The 20,992-nt window shown below is 43.8% G+C and overlaps 1 protein-coding gene across 2 annotated transcripts in view; it reads right to left on the bottom strand.

The window, feature by feature from the left end:
* Positions 1 to 495: 495 nt before the first annotated feature.
* INSYN1 (inhibitory synaptic factor 1) overlaps positions 496 to 20,992 on the bottom strand; it is a 54,999-nt gene continuing 34,502 nt past the window's right edge. Inside the window, exon 2 of one of the 2 annotated variants that reach the window (XM_036736003.1) lies at positions 496 to 1,239. In XM_036736003.1, coding sequence (XP_036591898.1) covers positions 496 to 1,239 — 744 coding nt within the window. Of the gene's footprint in view, positions 1,243 to 20,992 lie in introns of both variants that reach the window. The other variant, XM_036736002.1, reaches the window with a different exon arrangement.

Here is a 20,992-nt window from a genome sequence, read left to right on the forward strand (position 1 = left end):
TTTAGAAAAGGCTGTGTCTGTGCCTTGGCTCTGATCCTTTCCAGCCTCTGTATCTCTTCTTCCCCTTTTTGTACCAGAGCTCCCAAGCTATCCTTGCCTCTTGCCCCAGATTACAATATCAAAGTAATTCCCCCTGAGGCAGGAGGGACTGAAGATGCCCCCTCCCATGGAGGTATTCAGTGTAAGAGAGGAGTTATGCTTAACCCAAATCGAGGTAGCTCTAATGGTGACATTTCAGGCACTGTGGCAGGCTGTGGGTGTTTTTTTTTTTTTTTCTGAGGAATTTTCCCAGTGCTCGTGTCCGACCCTGTAGGCAACCACCCATTCTGCCTATAAGGCTAGCCCTGCCTGGATGACAAGTTTGGGGAATTCTTATGACCTTTTCCTCACCATTTTTGTTTTTTGTTTTATTATGATTGGATTTGTTTAAATATATATGTGTATCTATTTCCCCACCTGCCCACCCCATCCCCACTCCCACCCTTTTTGCTCCTCTCAGTTTTTCCCTTTGACTTTCTGCCTGGTTGCTGCATATGGTAGGACAGTCTGGGTGCTTTTGTCCGACACCGTTTGGGTGCTGGTGTTCCGTGTGACCCTGCGGGTCTGCCCTGACCCTGGAGGGAGTGTGGGAATATGACTCCCATTCCGGCTTGTGAGGGGAGATCTCCGTGGCTTGCAGGATGCCAGGGGGGGTTTGAGAGGTGCCACATGGGGCTCTGTCTGGGGGGGGTTGGGGGATGGGGCTGCCCCCTCCTCTTCCTCTTCTTCTTCCCCCTCTCCTTCCTCATCATCACAGCAGAGGGCATGATAGAGCACTTTGTCACTGAAACGCACTCGTTCCCTGGTGCCCGGGGTCCGATGGGCCTGCTGGCCCTTGGGGGGATCAGGGGGACAAGAACTGAAGGCTTCCTCACTGGAAGAGTCGGGGGTTTCAACACGGGGCCCGTTAGGGATAAGCACGCCTCCATTCATCAGCCTGTAGTCAGGGGTGGGAGGCTGTCGGGCTGGCTCAGGGACCTCGCCTGAGTCTGAGGGGGTTGAGATGTCCAAGAAGGAGCAGAATTCCCAGCTGTCAGAGAGGATGTCTGAGGTCATGAAATCCAGGTGAGTCAGGTCAAAGGGGCCACTCCCGCCACCTTTCTCACTGCTAGATGTGCTGCTGACTGTGGCTGTTGTCCAATCATCAGGCTCGAGCTCGAAGTCGAAATCAGAGGTCAGCTTGTCTATCTGGCTCACCACCTGCTCCAGAATGCAGGAAGAGGAGACACAAGGGGAAAGACAGTGTAAACACTTCCACGACTTTGTCATTCCACCCCCTTCCCTTTTAAAAGGCTGGAGCTCATCTGGCCCATCCCCTCCGTTTTATACAGGATGAAACTGAAGTGCCCAAAGAGGAAATGACTTGGTTATAGTCATGTAGCTAGGTTCCAAGCTTGGGTCCAATATTTAACTTAGAATACCAGAGCTGTCTCAACATCTTTTCTCTTCCTTCTGTCCAAACTTTCAGTGTAGAAGAAAGATAGTGGGATTTGAAACCATGGTGAAGTCCTGGCTCCAATCGTATGACAAAGGGCAAGTAATTTAATCTTTTTTTTTGTCCTCAGTTTCTTCATCTGTGAAATGGGGATAATATTTGTCCAACCTACTACATGGGGTGATTGTGAGGATGAAGCAAGATCACAGATACAGAATTTGTAAACCGTAAAGTACTAGCTAAGTGCTATTATTAATATTTCTACAAAAGCCTGAATCCATTAGGGAAAATGGGAAGGCAGGAGTAGGTCAAGGTAGGGGTGGGGTGGGGTGGTAACCAATACCATTTGCTTTTTCTCTGGGGAAGAACCAAGGCATAGAATGAACTGAGTGTGTCCAGGTTATGTCTAAGCTAAGACCAATGCTTGGTTTCTTTCTGTAAATCACACATTCTCTCTGTTCCCATTGAGGTATCTGGGATGATTGTCAGGTTTTCCCACTCATCCAATAAAAGACTTGAGCCTGGGCCCTAGGCCTTGCTGATCCCAGTTAGACTCCTGAACATTCCAGGTCCTCATTTGCCTTTGTCCCCAGGGCTTTCTCTTTTATTAATTTCTGGACCTGGACTAGAATTTCTGATTCTTGGCCCTTAGCTGGAGACCTAGAACTCCTTGACCTTCCTGATTCCTAAGTCTTTTTGGTTGACTTGATTCAGGGATCTGTCATATCTAATCCTTGGCTGCCTTCCTTCTACTGTTATACCTGTATCCTGTATCTGGGTGTTTGATTTTGGAATCTATTTTTTTCTTTATGTTACTATATAATAATAGCTAACATTTATATAGTGCCTACTATGGCTTTATAAATATGTCATCTGATCCTCACAACAACTGCGGGAGGCTATTATTATTATCATATAATATTACTATCCTCAATTTCCAGAAGAGGAAACAGAGACAAACAGAGGTTAAGTGACTTGCCCAAGGTCACACAGCTTCTAAGTATCTGAGACTGGAATCGAACTCAGGTCTTTTGGAGTCCAGTGTTATGCGTACTGTAGCACCCCTGAGCTGCTGCTTCCATCTTACAAAGAGCAAAAGAATCTTTGGAGTCTTTTATCTTTTTATTATACATTAACCCTTTCAATCCTCACAACAACCATGTGAAGTGGGTGCTGTTTTTATTCTTGATTTAGAGATAAGCCTGAGACATGCAAAATAAAAGAGAGAGAGAGAGAGAGAGAGAGAGAGAGAGAGAGAGAGAGAGAGTGAGAGAGAATGCAAAAAGACATTGAAAATACACAATTAACATCTGGATTGAACCCAGGAGTTCCTGACTCTTAATCCAGCACTATCCATTATACCATGAGGACATACTCCTTTGCATGTAGCATACTGCTCTATATACATCAGGTATTTAATAAATGTTGTTGATTGAATTGAATGGGTCCTTTAGGAGTCAGCCCAGAAGGATTCTTGGCAAGTTCATTCAAAACAGGCTAAAAGCTACAAGACTGGAGTGTTATAATTAGAGGGAGCAGAAAAGAATGTCGTGAAATGGATACAATGTTGTCACAGGAATAGCCATCAACAATGGAAGTCAAATGGATAGGGTATCACAGTGGAGAAAGTGAGGCAGGAGGAAACAAGGATACAATGTTGCAATAAGAGGAACCCAGAGAAATGTGCCCCAAAGAGGAGAATCAGCCAGTGGTCTAATGAACTCCTGTCAGTCCTTGAGGCTCAGCCCCACAGCGTTCAGGAGAATAAAACTGGTCATGGGCGTTGGTGGTGTGTGGGAAGCTGAAGTGAGTATGATGATCTTCTTGGCGATCTGCCCTCTTACAAATGGGGAATACAGTGGAAGAGCACCCAATTTGGAGCCAGGGTGCTGAGCTCAAATCCTGTTTCTACCACTTACACCTTGTGTGATCTTGGATAGGTTCCCTGACCTCTGTTAAATGAAACAGTGGATTAGTTGGACTCACTTCTATCCTTAACATTCCGTGAAAATCCCCTATGAAGCCTATGTGCTGAATCAGTTAGTGAAACTTTCCTCTTTCTTCCTTCTTCCTTTCTCTCCCTCTCCATCAACTGTATTATTTGTTGAGAGAATAAATAACCCAGACATTATTTGGAAAGCAATAAAAGGGCGATGCTTTCTGTGTTGGGGCTCCTTTGCTGAAAGGTCTCAGGGTATGGCTCAGACAAACACAACAGAAAAGAGGATTTGTTACAGACACAGACCAGTCACTGCTCACCAGGCTGCTCACCAGTGACAAGTGAAGTCCTGACATTGCCCACAGAAAGAAACCCAACACACAGAAATGTAGCAGAGGGAGGGAGGCAAGAGAGGAAGGAAAAAGTGAGTTAGACATTCAGACACAAAGATGGATACAACAGACCTCAGAAAAACAAAGGGCAGAGACTCATAGAGACACCATGAATAAGACATGATATAGAAAATCCAAGCTCTTTCAATGGAGGGAGGGAATCCTTTCCCTGTAGTTTCTGGGGCTGAAGAGGAGAAGGGGTCAGTTGGTGTTCCGCCAGTTTCCTTGGTTCCACCTCTGCAGGCAAGATCTTAGCATCAGCCAAGGGAGCTGTCAACGATCCTGAAATTAGGGCCAGAGTATATGGCATCATGAAAACTGGTGTGTGTGTGTGTGTGTGTGTGCGTGTGTGTATAAGCAAACAAATCCTTTATGTGAAAATCCTAATTTTATGAAACGAAGACATTTCACTGTGGTTTTAATTTTTTTTTTTGCTTTGCAAAAGTACTCTTTAGTTTATGAAAATATTTCCCCAAGGTTCCTTTAAATAGCAGCTTTTCTTCTGCTTTAAAAAGTGTTTGTTTATGGATGGATAAGAAAGTGACAGAGGAACTGGGGGCAAGAGGGGTGGAGATATTCCAATACAAAGAATTAGGAATCCTCATCCATAGGAAATGAAAAGGAAGCCTTTCTGAGAAAGTAGGGGAAAGAGAATTCAATTTACATACACTTATCCAGTAACACCTCACTTTGTTAAGAGAGGCAAATCTGGATTTTTTAAAGGTATTTCCCTGAAGAACACTTTGTCAACATGGTCACCATCAATCATCGATGAACAAAGGTGAAAACAGAGATTAGTTTTACTCAGCTGAGAAAACAGAAGTGTAGAAAGGGAAAAGGGTGAGACCAAGGTCACAAGGCAAGCATCGGTTGGATCTGGGCTTGAAATTCAAGGGCTCAGGAATTCTGAACTCATTATTGGGCCATGTTAACTCATATGTAAACAGTTTGCTAAGACTGTACCCCAATCAAAGTCAGCACTCTTTAATGGTCTATCCAGACTGGCCCCTGGTTTGCACAAGTCAATAATTAAACCTCATTTTGTTCTCTGCCAAAGTCCTCATCTGCCTTCTAATCATGGCGGAGAAGTGGTTCTGGGCTCATGGAGGCTAAGTTAAAAAACCCAAATCCTGGCAGGCTCCATCAAGCTGCAAAGATTTTAAGTTCAGAACTCCATGGCAGACATTGTGTATGTCAGCTTAGTCACATTTGTAGAAACTCAGAGCCACAGGGCCAGCCACCAGCAACTCATATCACTAGTTAGAGCAATTCATGAAGCTCTCTACTAAGGTATCAGTAGAAGAAGCACCCACATTGATGAAATCATAGATCTTTGTAAATATTAAATTTAGTATGTTCTTCTGGAGGAGGTATGGTACGAAGAAGAATCCTGAGCTGAGCACCATGAGATGTGGGTGCTGGTTCTTGCTTTTCCTCTGATTTGCTGTGTGGTCTCTGGCAAATGATTTATCATCCCTGGGTCTCAGGTTCCTCCTCTATAAAATGGGTATAATAAAACCCACTGTACCTGCTTTACAGGATAGATGTTATGAGAATTAAATGACCTAAGCCATATGAAGAATGTTTCAAGTAGGAAGCACCATGTAGACAGACAGAATTCCAGGTCTCATTTCTGTAATGTTTCACTTTTTAAAAGCCCTTTTTACATGCTTTAGATCATTTGATCCTCACCAGCACCCTCTGTGTTGTAGATAGAAGGGGTATATCCATTTTACAGATAAGCAAACTGAGACTGACTACCCAAATACCATTGCCGAAGTCACAATGGCATTATTATGTGTCAGACCTAGATTTTGTACTCAAATTTTCTGACCTCTGATCTACGGTTGTCAGTTGTACCCTACTAATAATCACTTTGTGCATTTCAGTCTGTGTCTATGTATCCGTCTTGGGTTATAAACTCCCAGAAAGTGTGGGTTACATATGTCCGGCTTTCTCTGTACATGTAGAAGTTGTTGCTGAATTAATATTCCATGATGATGGTTACCAAAAAGCCAGCATATTTCACCCTCTACACCAAACCAATGGGGACCCGTCCCAAGGAAGTCAGACTATCAGTCATGCACCCTGCTTCTGTCTGTCTTGGGAAAAGCAGTCCTTCTCTAGGCTATGCTAGAGAGAACAGAGAAGGTTCTAGAAGGCAGCAAATTCATGACTCTAACAGTCAGGAATGGGAATGGGAGAGCTCTTTCTAGTGGGACCATATGGAGCTGAAATGATGCTCGATAATACAGCGAAGTTTAAGAAATTTGTTTTAGATTTCTGTCCCTTACTTACTAAAGTTGAACTGTTTTGTTTACATTCCTACATGGAAAGATGATGTGTATAATTGATGAGACCTCAGTATTAGGGTAGCTGAAGGGAATACACACAAACACACACACACACACACACACATATAGACAGAGGGCACAGGGTGAGTTGAACATGAAGGGATGATATCTAAAAAAAATAAAATCAAATTAAGGGATGAGAGAGGAATATATTGATAGAGGGAGAAAGGGAGAAATAGAATGGGGTAAATTATCTCACTTAAAAGTGGCAAGAAAAAGCAGTTTGTTGGAAGGGAAGAGGGGGCAGGTGAGGTGGAATGAGTGAATCTTGCTCTCATCAGATTTGACCTGAGGACGGAATAACATACACACTCAATTGGGTATCTTACCCCACAGGAAAGAAGGAGGAAAGAGATAAAAATGCAGGGATGATAGAAGGGAAGGCAGATAGGGGGAGGAGGTAATCAAAAAGCAAACACTTTCGAAAAAGGACAGGATCAAGGGAGAAAATTGAATAAAGGGGGATAGGATAGGAAGGAGCAAAGTATAGTTAGTCTTTCTCAACATGAGTATTGTGGAAGGGTTTTGCATAATGATACACATGTGGCCTGTGTTGAATTGCTTGCCTTCTTAGGGAGGATGGGTGGGGAGAGAAGAGGGGAGAGAACTCGGAACTCAAAGTTTTAAAAGCAGACGTTCAAAAAAAAAGTTTTTACATGCAACTAAGAAATAAGATATACAGGCAATGGGGCATAGAAATCTGTCTTGCCCTACAAGAGAGTGAGGGAAAAGGGGATGGGAGGGGAGTGGGGTGACAGAAGGGAGGGCTGATTGGGGAACAGGGCAATCGGAATAAATAAAAAAATCAAAACAGAAAGACAAAAAATAGATTTCTGTCCCTTGCCCTTTGGGGTCCTACTTATCTTCTGTGGTTCCCCCTTTCTAATTTCTATAGCTATAGGGTGCTCATGCTTTCCATTCTCCTCTAGCAAACTTGCTCTGAGTTCAGTCAGCAAACTCTTAGTTTGCATCAATCCATTTAGAGAGAGAAGGACCTCATAGGCACTACAATCTAACCCTCTCATTTTACAGATGAGGAAACTGAGGCCCAGGTTAAGGAAATCACCCAAGGTCACAGGGTACTTAAGTATCAGAGTTAGAATTTAGAATTAAATATTCCAATTCTAGAGCAATTGATTTCTCCATTGCACCATGATCTCTCAGGGCCATACACATTCTAAGTCTGAGGTCTCACTGGAGAACCAGGGATTTTGTACCCCTTGATAGGAATCTCAGACATTATCCAGAATCACAGAACTTCGGAGGTGGCAGGGACATCACAAACCATCTTCTCAAACTTGTCCCTGTATAGGAATCACCTATCCAGGGGTGGGGAACCTGAGGCCACATGTGGCCTTCTAGGTTCTTGGGTACAGCCTTTTGACTAAGTCCAGGTTCTACATAACAAATCCTTTTATTAAGAGGATTTGTTCTGTGAAGTTTGGATTCAGTCAAAGGGCTACACATGAGGACCTAGAGGGCCACATGTGGCCTTGAGGCCACAGGCTCTCCATCCCTGTGGGCCTATACAATTATTTGACAAGTGGCCACACAGTCCTTACTTGAAGGCATCCACTGCCTCCTGAGACAGCCCATTTCACTTTAAAATGCTTTGTGAAGTAGCATTGGAAATGGGGAAAGATCCTTCCCAAAATTGTAATGTCACATTGTGCAGGTAGCAGACTGCTTTACCTAAGGGTCAGCATACATACCAATCAATCTCTTTCCACCCCCTGCTCCTTGCCCTTTAACTGGCTCCAGCAAAAAATAAAACAAAGAGAAAGCACGTGGAGCAGCCGAAGGTTGTCAGTTTCCCAGTAAGGATCTGGCTGGTCACCCAGCCAACAAGGTATTATTATTATTTATTAATGCAGCAAGCACGTCACTCCCAGATCCAGCTCTTTCTATGGAGAGATCAGGTAACTAGATCAATGAAACTGGTTTCCGAAGAGTCTGGACAAAGCCAGCCTTCGGCAGGCAAGGAGACCACTTAGATTTAAAAGCTTGCTAGCCTCTGCTGATCTCCCATGTGAGAAGACTAGGTTGGGAAGGACAGAAAGTGGGATAGGAAGGTCATACCCCTGCTCAAAAATGTATACTGGCTCCCTACTGCCTTTGACGTCAAGCCTAAACTCTGCCTTTTAAGCCTCTTCTCAATCTGGCACCAATCTATTTTGCCCACTGTGTGAATTTGAGAAAACCATTCATCCACTCTGCACCTCAACGTCCTCATCTGAAAAAAAAAACGTGGGACAGCCAGGTACAGTAGTTCTCTAATGCTGTAATCCCTGCTGCTGGGGAATTCAAAGCTGGCAGATCTCTTGAGCTTGGGGTTTTGAGCTGCTGTGGGCTAAGCTGATCACATCTGCATAAGGTTAGGCATCAATGTGGTTAAGCTTTTGGGAATGGGGAACACCAAGTTGCCTAATGAGGGACAAAGTGGCCTAGGTCACAAATGGACGAGGTCCAATTTCCTATACTTATGGGGTCTATGTTGGGACTGAGTCAAATGTAGGATGATTGGATCACATGATTTAGAGTTGGAAGGCATCTGAGACATCATCCCACCCACGTCACATTCAAGTCTCTTGTTTTTTTATATTTTCTTTCCTCCTCCCTTTAAAAAAATTAGTCTCCTTATCTCATCAAGGCTAAAAGGGCTGCTACAAGCCAATCCTATTACTTCCAGCCTTGCGGAGATAGGGACATACTGTCTTCAAAAAAGAAAAGAAAAGAAGGGAGTTGGATGAGATGGGGGATGGATGGTGTCCAAGGTGCTTTCCTACTCTAAATCTTAGAATATAACCATACTACAATGCTTTTCAAGTCTTACTTGACCCCGTTCCAACATAGAACCCATAGGCCTATGATCACCTCCAATTGGCTGTGCTTATTCCTGTCACCTGTTCTTTGCTCAGAACATTCCTCCCACTAGATATTGCGTCTTTTCCTTCCTCTTTTCCCATCCAAACAGTGTAGTCTAGGGAAAATTGTTTTTCCTCTCCAGACCAAAATTTCATTTTTGAGATGAGAGGGTTAGTCCAGATTCAGTCCAACAAACGTTTACTCCAAGTGCTTACTACTATACACAAATTGTCCCTGCCCTCAAGGGCCATACATTCTGGCAGAGAAATGCAACATGTGCACAAATAAATAAAACAATGATTTGAGGATGGGCTGAGCAGTAACAGTCGGAGGTGATTAGAAGGCTTCCTGTAGGAGGTGGCACATGAGTTAAGCCTTGAAGAAAGCTACAGATGCTAAGAGGGAGAGGGAGGAGAGAGTGAATTCTAGGCATGTGGCCCAGTCTGTGGGAAGGTGTGGAGAGAGGATGTGGAATACTGAGTTTGGGGAACAGTTAGTGGGCTATTTTGCCTGGATTGTGAAGAGCAGGAAGAGGGGTAATGTGAAGTAAGTCTGGAAAAGTAGGCTGGAGCCAGACAGGGGATGGTTTGAAATGTTAGGCTAAGGAATATGTATTTTCTCCTTGGGGCAATAGGTAGCCATAGAAAATATTAAATCAGGGGTGTCAGTGCTGTACCTTTGATGGTCTCTAAGGCCCTTTCCAGCTTGAATAATCTAGGAATTCTATCCATGACTCAAGTCAGGTCCAACCTCATGTAGTGAGCCTTCTCTGCCAACCTCAGGCATCACCACTCTCCCTTTTCTCTGATTTCCTTTGGCATTTAAAGTCTTGATAACACTATTTAGACCTTGATCATATATACATTCATTTTTTCACATGTGTGAGTATTGTCTTCTCAGTGAAATTTGGAGCTCTTTCAGGTCAGGGCCTGGATCTTTCTTTTCTGTCTCCACCACAACACATTTTAGCATAGGATGGCCGGACGTAGGAAATGTTTGATGAATGCTGTTTTTTTGGAAGGGGCCATAATAAGTATGCAATTCATAGATGTATTTGGGGCTAGAGGGCAGAAGGAGAGGGAGTCTCATATAAGCTAAGCTGAGGATGCTTCCAAGCAGAGGCGGGATATTAGGAGTTTCCCTATAGCATGAGCTCCCATATATAGTCAGCCTATTTTCCTGAGTAGAAGTGGAAGTGTTTGGAGAGGGTTTTTGTGGGAGGAGAAGGGGAAGAGGAGGTGGCTATAGTAACATTCTTATGATCATTCAATCATTCAAGAAGGGATAATGGAAAGAAATCACAAGCGAGAAGGTCACATCCATGGATATCTGGCAGAAAACCCCTTTCTCTTCACCCTCAGGCTCCATTTACCAGAGTTCTGTAAAAGAGGCTGGGGATTGGAGGAAAATGGGACCATGTAACTACAGCAAAGGCATTAGGAAGCAGGGAGCTGGGAGCCTAAGCTCTGGAAGGCTGAGAAGTAGGGGCCCGACCTGTCATTGATGGGAGCTGGGGACAAAGAATGAAGGTGAATAGAAATTTTCCCAGTTACCAGCCTTAGTTAAATCCAAGGATCAATGAGTAATTCCAAATGACATCTCACTGGTGATATCTGACCAATCATTCAGAACTCAGGGGAGAGAAGGCTCTCCTTCCCAGAGAAAATCCATTAGAAAGGAAACCTATAGGCAGAGAACTAAGGTATGGAAGTCTTAGACCCAGGCTGGGTTGGGGGGTTGTGGTGGTTGGAGGGGAACTGCCTTAAACTTCAACCTGTCACCTGCCCCTTTCTACCTAAATGGCACTACTCTCTTCCATCATACATACCCCAGCTCCAGAACTTTCAACGGCTCCCCACTGCTTTGTGGTCAAACTCCTCAGTCAGTCTGGCAGTTGAGGTTCTCCAAAATCCGACCTGATCCAACTTCATTTCCCATTGTTTCCCAATGCACACCATTTATCCCAGGCAGCCATGTCTCCTCACTGGCCTTACACTGTGCTGGGTGCTGGGTCTTGGCTGTGAAGCCCTGGATCACCCGGATCCCCTGCTGTCAAAGTCAGCTCCGAACACAGCTGCAGAGGATTAAGCAGGGAGGGAAGGGAGGCTGTGGCTACTACTTGGGTACAAAGAGACTATTGAGCCACTGCTATTTCTACCCAGACTCAGGGTTTATAGGCTTTCCACTTCTAGGCTATGAGGGCATTTCCTGCTGAGGGGAGAAGACAAAGCTGATGGATTCCCTCCTCTAAATCCATTCCTTTGCAAAGCTCTATTATGCCATGGGAAGGGGACCTTGAGAAGGGGTAATGTCACCCTTGATCAACATCCAAAATCTACCTGAGTAGATCTCCATCCACTGAACTCTCAAGCTTTCTGCACAGAATAAGCCAAGGTAGCTTTGTGATTTACTTCTGGTAGGGTGCTGCCTTTAGTTCTCTAGGAAATTATCTCAGATTCCAGGAAACTCATGTAATTTGTTGGGAAAGAGTTAGCAGAAGCAGTGTGGGGTAAAGACAGAGGGCTGCATCCGGAGTCAGAGGATCTTCCACACTTCATTGGCTGTGTGACTGCAGACAAGCCATTGTCTGGTTACATTCTGTTGTCATGGTTACATTCTGGGCCTATAAAATGAATGGGTTGGACTAAATGATCTCCTAGGTCCCTTCCAGCTTTAAATCTATGATCCTATAACTCTTTGGCTCATCCTTACTAAACATAGCTGGTATCTCACAGAGAGTATGCTGCAATGGCACAACTTCCCTAACCAATGATATTGGGTCCCATGGCCAATGGGAAATGAACCAAGGTCTATGGGAAGGCACCCTTGGCAGCCCCACATTTCATAAAATGACAGGATCATTAATTGAGAGTTGAAAAGTCTTAGAGGTCCTTTAGTCCAACCCCCTAATTTTCCAGATGATGACATTGAGTCCCAGAGTGACTTGCCTATCCTCTGGCCTTCTCTGTATCCATCAGCCCATTCTTCCTGCCCTGGGGCTAGAGCTCCTGGACCATTATGTGCTGTAGGTCTGGGTCCCAATGGACTTGGGAGCCTAGGAGAATTTCTAGACATAACAGTAGCACAAAAGTAGTGGGTTCCTCTGAAGACTCACATGCATTTCATAGTCATGGATATCCCCTGGGCCAGATTAATCCTTTAGGAGACCAAATCTTTACAATCCTGGGGTGGGGAACATGCTGTCTTCCTGACATTACCCAATCTCTTCCAATGTCCATCTTCTTGGGGGTCAAATTACTGGCCCAACCTAACCCAACCACCAGCTTGGACTGGTAGCAGGGCCAGTCCTGCTCCTCTTTCTGAAATTAGTGCTAATACTGTGGTACCCACATGGTTACTAGGCAATACTCCAATCAGAACTCCAGGGATGATGTCAACCAAGCTGGATGACTATTCAATAATCATTGTTGTCTCCGTGGTCCTGGGCATCTCCATTAGTGTAGGCTATCTCTACTCCTTAATAGGGTTGGAAACTACATGCTCTAGGGGTTTGCTGAGAAAACCCAATATAAGGTGACCTACCCACTGGAGCCCCCATGCTGTTTGTACAAAACAACACTTACACCTTTTCTACAACTATTCTGCCCTGAATTTCATCCTAACCAAAGAACCTGCTATCACTAATCTTCTACTTCCTGGACCGACTAGTTCATGCTGAATTATTCCTGTGGATGGCCTGCTACTTGGTAAGGACTTGGGAAGGAGATCAATGAAAGTCAGCCTTCCAGACTAGCTTTGGCTAAATATAAATATATCATCAAGCCATTCAGGCTATGTAACATCCATGTCCTCTTTCAGTGCTATACTGTGGAGAAGTGATGTATTTTGAAAACATTTTAATTTACTAAAAAATCCTACATGGTCTATGTGGTCCTTGGACACTTTCCTTGGTATAGGCTATTAACCAAGCTGGATCAGTGCCAGTTTGACAAGATGGCAATGGATTTAATGGGTTACTAGAAGGTTTCCCCTTAGAAAATAAAGATAGAGCTTTTGGAAGTAGTAGTGGTCTTGCAGTAAAGACTCTCAATACTGGCAAGATCCTGCAGTGGTTCCCAGGATATGTGCTTTGTCTTTACTGCTGTTGTGTCTGGCGGTCCTTTGAGATGATGGCACCATTGCCTGAACTAAAATCTAGCGCACCTTATACCTGAATAAGGCTATTAACCGAATCCAACAGGAGGCCATTCAGCCTTTGTTTCCTCCTCTCATTGAGGAGAAAATCATTAGATCATAAAGCAATCCACTCAATTATCCTATGACTCTTATTTCTCCTTACATCAAGCCTAAATTGTCCTGTTTACAATTTTCATCTATTGTTTCCTGTTCTTCTCCTTTTGACCAAGCAGATCATGTCTAATCCCTGTTCCACAGAAAAGTCCTTTGTATACTTAAGGGCATCTATCGTGTCAGTCCATCAACACACATTTATTAAGTACCTATTATGTGTCAGGCACTGTGCTAAGCACCAGAGATTCAAAGAAAGGCAAAAAATGCTCCCTGCTTTCAAGGAACTCACAATCTCATGGGGGAGACAACATTCAAACAACTGTGCACTAACCAGAGATATACATAATAAATTCATGACAATCAACAGAGGAAAGGCACTTACATTAAGGGGGATCAGGAATGGCTGCCTGTGTGATTTTAGCTAAGATCTGAGGAAGTCAAAGAAGCCAGGAAATGGAGATTAAGAGAGAGAGAGAATTCTAGACATGGGGGACAGCCAAGGAAAATGCCTGCAGTTAAGTGTATCTTCCAGGTTTACCATTACCGGTAGCTTCAACCTATCCTTGTGTGGCAGAAGCATGACTCACTTCACTATTCTGTTTGCCCTCCTTTGGATACCTTTCAGCTTATCAATGTCGCTACATATGACTTTCAGAACTCCAGGTGTGGTCTGACTGGGGCAGAAAACAGTGAAACAATTTCCCTGTATGTTATGCCTCACATAATTCAACCTGTGATTGCATTTGCTTTCTTGGCTGCCATATCACACCAGGGACTCATATTGATTTTTAAAGTCCATTAAAACCTCTAGATCTTTTTCAGAGTAACTGCTATCTAGTCATCTTTCCTTTATCTTCTACTTGCAAAGGTGATTCTTTGAATCTAAGTTCCAACTTTACATTTATTCTTGGTAAACTTCACCTTATTAGGTCCACTGGCTTTGTTTACCCATTTGATCTGGCTCCTTTTGATTTCAACGCATTAGCTATTCCTGCAAAATGTGCTTTAACTGAACACTGACAAACACACCATCTATGCCTTGTTACAATTTCGTGATAAAAATGCTAAACAGAACAGGGTTGTGCACAGCTGCCTGGGGCCCTTCAGTGGAGACCTCCTTCCAAGCTGACATTGAACCTTTAATGACTACTCTTTGAATCTGGCCATTCAACCAGTTCTGAATTCACATAACTACATTTCCATCTAACCTGCATCCCACCATCTCATCCATGAGAATTTTATAAAATGCATAGCGAAAATTAGGGAAACCATATCTGTGGCACTCCTCTGTTCTACCAATCTAGTAACCCTGATAAAAAAGGAAATGAGGTTAGTCTGGCCCAACTTGTTCTTGCTGAGGTCATGCTGGGTTTTTTTTGTTCGTGGCTTCCTTTTCTAGGTGTTCACTAAACATCCATTTAATGATGAATTCTATAATTTTGCCAGGAATCAAAGTCGAGCTCACTGGTTTACAGTTTGCAGATTCAATTCTCTTCCTTTTATAAAAAAAATGGGCCATTTGCCCTTCTCCAATCTTGCGGCACCTCTCCAGTCCTCCGTGATCTTTCTAAAGATCACTGACAATGGCTCAGCAACCCCATCTGCCAGTTCTTTGAGTACCTAAGGAAGTTGTTCACCTGAGCCAGGTGACCTGCACTCATCAAGGGCAGCCAAGTGCTCTCATATCTCCTTATTTATCTTGGGCATCAACTTTCTAGTGCCCATTTTGTTCTGTCCTTTTCAGCGTAAAGATATTTCTCCTTGGCAGAGAAAATACAATCAGGATAAAAGTTGAGCAGCTGCCCCTTCTCTTCATCATGCATTATCATCAGCCCATCCACATGGCATGGCTGCCCTATTTCTTTTCTGATCCTCCCTCCACCATCCCCCATTATGGTTTACAAAGGCCTTTTCTCTTATCCTTAGCTTTCTCCAGAAGTCTCAGCTTGTTCTCAGTTTTGGCATGTCTGACGATGTTATTCTTACAGGCCTGAACCACATCCTCTGTTTTTTTATTCATCCTCCGTTACCTGTCTTGTTTCTATCTTCTGTACATTTAAAACAAAATCTAAATTGACTGGCTGATATCCCTGTGCATCTATATTGGTTTGTAGACAATGCCTCATTTTTTCTCCTCATTAGAATCACTTTGCATCCTCAGGATCTCACTCTCCAGAACTTCCCTTCTCTCTTGTGTGTAATTCTCTGTTGAAATACTCAGAGGCATTTCACAGAACATAGTAGATCATGGTCACTTTCAGGAAATTCACATGGTGGCCTGTGTCTTGACTTACTCAGATCTCTGCCCCCATTGATGCTTTCTTGTGGAAACTGAGGCATGTCACAATTGGGTTGTCCTCTTTGAAGCTGTTGGTCCATCCAATCCATTATGGTTCTGTGCCTACTGAGTAAATTAGCACAAATGGGGAAGATATATCCTATATAATAGTGACAGTTTTTGGTAGTCAAGGTTGTCCTTTAGGCCTGGGATGCAACTTAAAAGGGACCAGACACTCCCTCCCTGTGCAAATAAAACACAAAACTGGATCAGAGGTTAATCAGCTAAGCCTTATTTTTGTGTTGTTTGGACTTTTTAGATTTCCTACAAAGAAGGGTGTGGCACTCTAAGGACCAACTCCTTGTCCTGTGAGTCAGCATATCTCTCTTCCTCTGATCAGTCATGAACATGGTCATTCCTACCTCTGAGAAACTTTGCACCTGCTCTCCTTAACCTGGAATGCCCACACTTGACCATCAGCAGCAAGGTCTACCAACACCCAGAGTCAGCTGAAAACCGATCAGTTCCTCAAACCCAAAGGAGAACTGGTTTCCAGTGGGTTCTAGCACATATACTCCTAGTCCCAGGGGAAATTTACCAGGAAGTTCACCTACATTATGTCTATTCAGCTGTTGGTCATTACAAAGTTTCATACCCCCTGAACACATAAGGAGTGCTAATGTTGCTAATGGAAGACCTATAAAATGCATTTCTGTGGGGAACTGGGGCTGCTGTAAACCCTTCCCATGCTGCAACAGCCATGGGCAGAAATAACTTTGGACTTTACCAAGGACCTAAAACTGTCCCAAGGCCAAGCCACCAGATTAGTAATGGTGGACATACCAACAAAGATGGCTCGCTTTATTCCTTATGGCAGCCTGCTCACTCCCACTCACTTGCCACTTCATCTCAGATCCTGGTTCCTGATTTATGTCTCACTTTTGGTATATACTATGCTTACTATGGGCAGTTAGATGGTGCAGTTGCTAGAGCCCAGGACATGAAGGGGCCATGAAGAATCAGACATGACTGAAATGACTGAACAGCAACAATCGTTCATAATTCACTTAACCTCTCAGGACCTTGGTTTCCTCATATGTAAAATGGGGGGTGGATGGACCAGAGAATCTCTAAGTTCCCTTTCATCTCTAAATCTACAATTCTATGGCAGAGCTAGAATGTACCTCACAGGTTGGCTAGTCCCAGAGAGAACTCCCAAGGTCACAGAAATGGGATTCAAAGGATTTCTGAGTTGGAAGAGATGGCAGAAGTCAGCCAGTCCAACCTATATCAGAACAGATTCTCTTTATCCTTCATGAATGTTGATTGAATGTGTTGTCCTCCCTTCTTGAAGAGGACCAAAATGCCATCACTATGTGAGAGTTAAGTTAGGGTGTGTCCGACTGTGTCTGATCAGACCAATATGAGCTCAGAAGGCTCTATCACAGGTATCACTGATAGCCCATAGGAACATTTGGGGTTGATTCTCTAAGTTTGTGCACCTCACATTTCTTTTGGGCTACTTCAGTCATGAGTGTTGATTGAATGTAAGACCTCTGCTGATGGGGAGAGCAGTCCACTTACTTCTGGAGAGCTCTGATTGTTAGCATGTTTCTCCCTCCACTGACCCTAAATCTGTCTCTCTGCAGCCTCTACCCCTTGCTCTTATCTTTTTTTGGGGGGAGTCATGTTTAATAAAGTCTTATCCCTTTTCCACATGACAACCCTTCAAAATCTTGAGACAGCTACCGCATTCCCCCTAATTCTTCTCCTTTCTATGCAAAGCATTTCAAACAGTCTTCTGGCATAATCTTTAGGCTCTTTTTCCACCATACTTGTTGCCCTTTATGGCTAAGCTCCAGCTTGTCAATGTCTAAAGCATGGCACCTAGAAACAAGCACAATGTTTTTATATGTGCTCTGAACAGTGGGTTCCTGACTCCAAGCCTAGAACCCTTTCCTCTATATTACCCATTCAAGCAGAGCAGGAGTTCTCAACCTGGGGTCTGTGAACTTGTTTTAAAAAGTATTTTAGTAATTGTATTTCAATATAATTAGGTCCCTTAGTAATCCTATGCAGCTTGTTTAATGTATTTTTAAAAATTATTCGGAGAAGGGGACCTGAGGCTTCACTAGGCTAAAGCAAAGGTTAAGAATCCCTGGTCTAGATGCTTCCTAAGGTCCTTGCCAGCTCTACTGTCCTATATTTCTAAGCCTGTGAGGATAAGTATAAGAATCTGTGTGTGTGTGTATTTCTGTATGTGTGTGTAAGGAAGTCTTACACTCTGTGATGATGTCAGTGTGAATATGAGAGTCTATGTACTTGTGAGTGGGTGCGGGGTGTGGGTAAGGATGTCTGCTTTATTCCCAGAGCTGCCTGCGTGAATGTAAGAGGCTCTGAAGGCCCTGGCTTCCTCTCAGTACCACGCTCAACATCTCACCCATGTTGTATCCCCCATAAATGTTCAGGGGACTGTTTTTATTTTATTTTATTTTTGCCTTCTTATTCTCAGAGCTTAGCACAGTGCATGGCACATAGTAGGGGGCACTTAATGATTTTTGATTGTCACTATACATTTTATTTTATATATTTAAACATTATTTTGGGAAGGGGGTCAGTAGGCTTTGCCATGCTGCCAAAAGGGGCTATCCCACAAAGAGATTAAGAACTCCTTCTAGCAAGCCCAGGCTTGCTTCTTTGAACTCTGCACCTGGACTGTTCAGTCCCTCTGGATGCTGGCCTCAGCTTTGTCCCGTTTCTATAGGCTGGCCAACTCACTAGTCATGATGCCTCCCCAATTGCATTCATCCAGTTAGATGGCAAGCTCCATCTGGATCCACAGTGGGACATGGCATCTAAAAATGCTAATAAGATCTCAGATGGTACTAATTGGCTCAAAGTGTCCAGATTTGGGTGATAGCCCCTCTGCACTCTGCCCTAGTCAGACCTCACCAGGAGGATTGTGCTCAGTTCCAGGCACCAAGCTTTAGGACAAACATTGACAACCTGGAACCTGGCCAGAGAAGGGAGAATAAAAGAGAGGGGGCTGGAGGTCATGTCCCACAAGTACTAGTTGAAGAAAATGGGGATTTCAAGGCTGGAGAAGAGAATACTTAGTGGGTAAGGGGGAGCAATAACTGTCACCAAGGATTTAAAGGGTTATGTGGAAAAGGGATTAGATGGGTTCTATTTAACTTTAGAGGGCAGAACTTTAATCAGTGGACCAGAAGTGATAAAGAGTGAGATTTTGGCTTCATGTAAGAAAAGACTTCTAAACAGTCCGAGCTGTCTAAAAGTGTAAGGGACTGCTTCTGGAAGTAAAGAAGACTCCAAGCAAAGTCTCGATGACCACTTGTTGGGGATCTTGGAGAAGGGACTCCTGTTTAAGCATGGGTTGGACTAAAGGGTCTCTCAGATTTCTTTCAGCTTTGAAATTCTATGGCTCTGGCCTTTCCATTTCTTTCACAATTCCCAGGTTACTTCCTCCAAATATCCATCTGTCTTTTCCACCCAATTATATTCCTTCCATCTGCTGTGTTCCCTGCTCTGGGCTGACATGCTCTTTGATGGGATCAGGCCAGTAGCTTCCTGAGCATCTATGTCTATTATCTTTTGAGGGATACTTCTGGGCACTTCAGTTCTCATGATCCTTCTCTCAGGCAGTATGACCTAAAGTTCTGAAGCCTGGACTGATAACGTGTGATTCTCAAAAAATCATTTAGTCTCTCTGGGTATTAGTATCATCTTGGGCAGAGAGCAAATATTTATGAACCACCTACTACATGCTAGGTGCTGTGCTAAACACCTTCTACATACTGTATTTGATAATCAGGGATTAGGGGATGTAGTAGGCTCTGTCTGACTTTTTGTAGGACAGGCTAGGGTTCTAGGGCTGTGAAGAGTCACAGGACTCCTCAGGCTTTCTCTAGGTTTTAAGTTCCTGGAAGTGGAGGAAGGTTATATGAATGGCTGCCTCCTGTGAGTGTTTGAAAACAAGGTGATTCCTGAATCTCAATCTTAGCACAGTGGAAACAGCAGGACCTGGGTTTGGATATGACTTTGCTTACTATACATGTGACCTTGGGTAAGTCACTTCACCTTCATAGGTCTCAATTTCCTTGCCTGTAAAACAAGAAGATTGGGCTAGTTGGCCTCCGATCCTGGTCAGCTAGACTCAGTGTCCTCCTCTAAAATTTCTGGAGTTGGGCTAAATAATCTTTAAAGTCCTGTTATACTCCTGGATTTGAATCTTATGGTTACCTTGTCTTTCTAGTGATAAGACCACAGCCACAATAGTTGGTCTGAGATAGTCCATCGTTTTATATGCCATCTGGTCTTAGGTAGTTCAGCCCAGCTCATTCGGGGAGGCTCTCTGAGAATCAATGAACAGGCTGGAGCAAAGCTAGCCTCAATTCAACCCCAAGCCTTGGCCCTTAGCCTGCCTGCTCCAGGTGTACAGTGAGAAGAATAAGGGAGTAGCAGCTGTAGGGTTGGAAAGAATACTGATTTTGGCACCAGAAGACCTGGGTTCATGTTTCACTTTGACCACTCAGTATGTATGTGACCACAGTTTACTTTTCTGGGCCTCATTTCGCCCCTGTCTAAGACCAGGGCGGGGGTAGCTCTCAATGATACCTAACACCCCAAACAGCTCGGAAACCTACCAAACCCTGTCATTGTTGGGTCTAGGATTCTGTAGGGAGTATGACTAGGGATGCCCAAGGAACCGGGGTTAAGTGTAGGTGGGGACTAGGGGCTGTAAAGTAATTTGAGATCTTAGGAAAGGATCTCTGAATCACCAGAAATGAATTGGTGCCTGAACTTACTGGTGTAACGCCTTAACCTGGGGTCCTGGGGTCCTGGGGTCCATGTTCTTTTTTTAAAAAAAACCATATATTTTTGATAACTTCTTTTCAAGATAATTGTTTTTTTCTAATTCTAAGCATCTTATTTTCTGCATTTAAAATGTTATTTTGAGAAGGGGTCTATGGATTTCATTAGATCCATGGCACCATAAAGGTTAAAGACCCATAGCTTAATGGAAAGAACCCTGGATTTGTAATCAGAGGAATGAGGTGTGAATCCCACAGCTCTGCCATTTACTGTGTATGTGACCCTGGCCAAGTCACATGGTGTCTTTATCTATAAAGTGAATGGGTTGGGCTAGAGAATATCTAAGGTCCCAGGACTTCCTGGTTTTCCCTCCTTCCTAGGGATGAGATTGCAGCAGCTGTTAGCATACCCACCTCTCTTCTCTTGCAGAAGTCAGCTGCAAGGGTCTGTTGCACCTTGAACCCAAGGATACACTTAAATTCAGTGAAAATAAATGATCTCGCCCCCACCCCCCACCCTGGATCACAAAGCCAGAACCCAAACTTCAGAACTTCAAGATGCAGGTGCCTCCTGGATGGGGTTCCCACCTGGCAGTCAGTCAGTCAT

The sequence above is a fragment of the Trichosurus vulpecula genome, chromosome 8, assembly GCF_011100635.1.
Source record: "Trichosurus vulpecula isolate mTriVul1 chromosome 8, mTriVul1.pri, whole genome shotgun sequence".
Lineage (NCBI taxonomy): Eukaryota > Metazoa > Chordata > Mammalia > Diprotodontia > Phalangeridae > Trichosurus > Trichosurus vulpecula.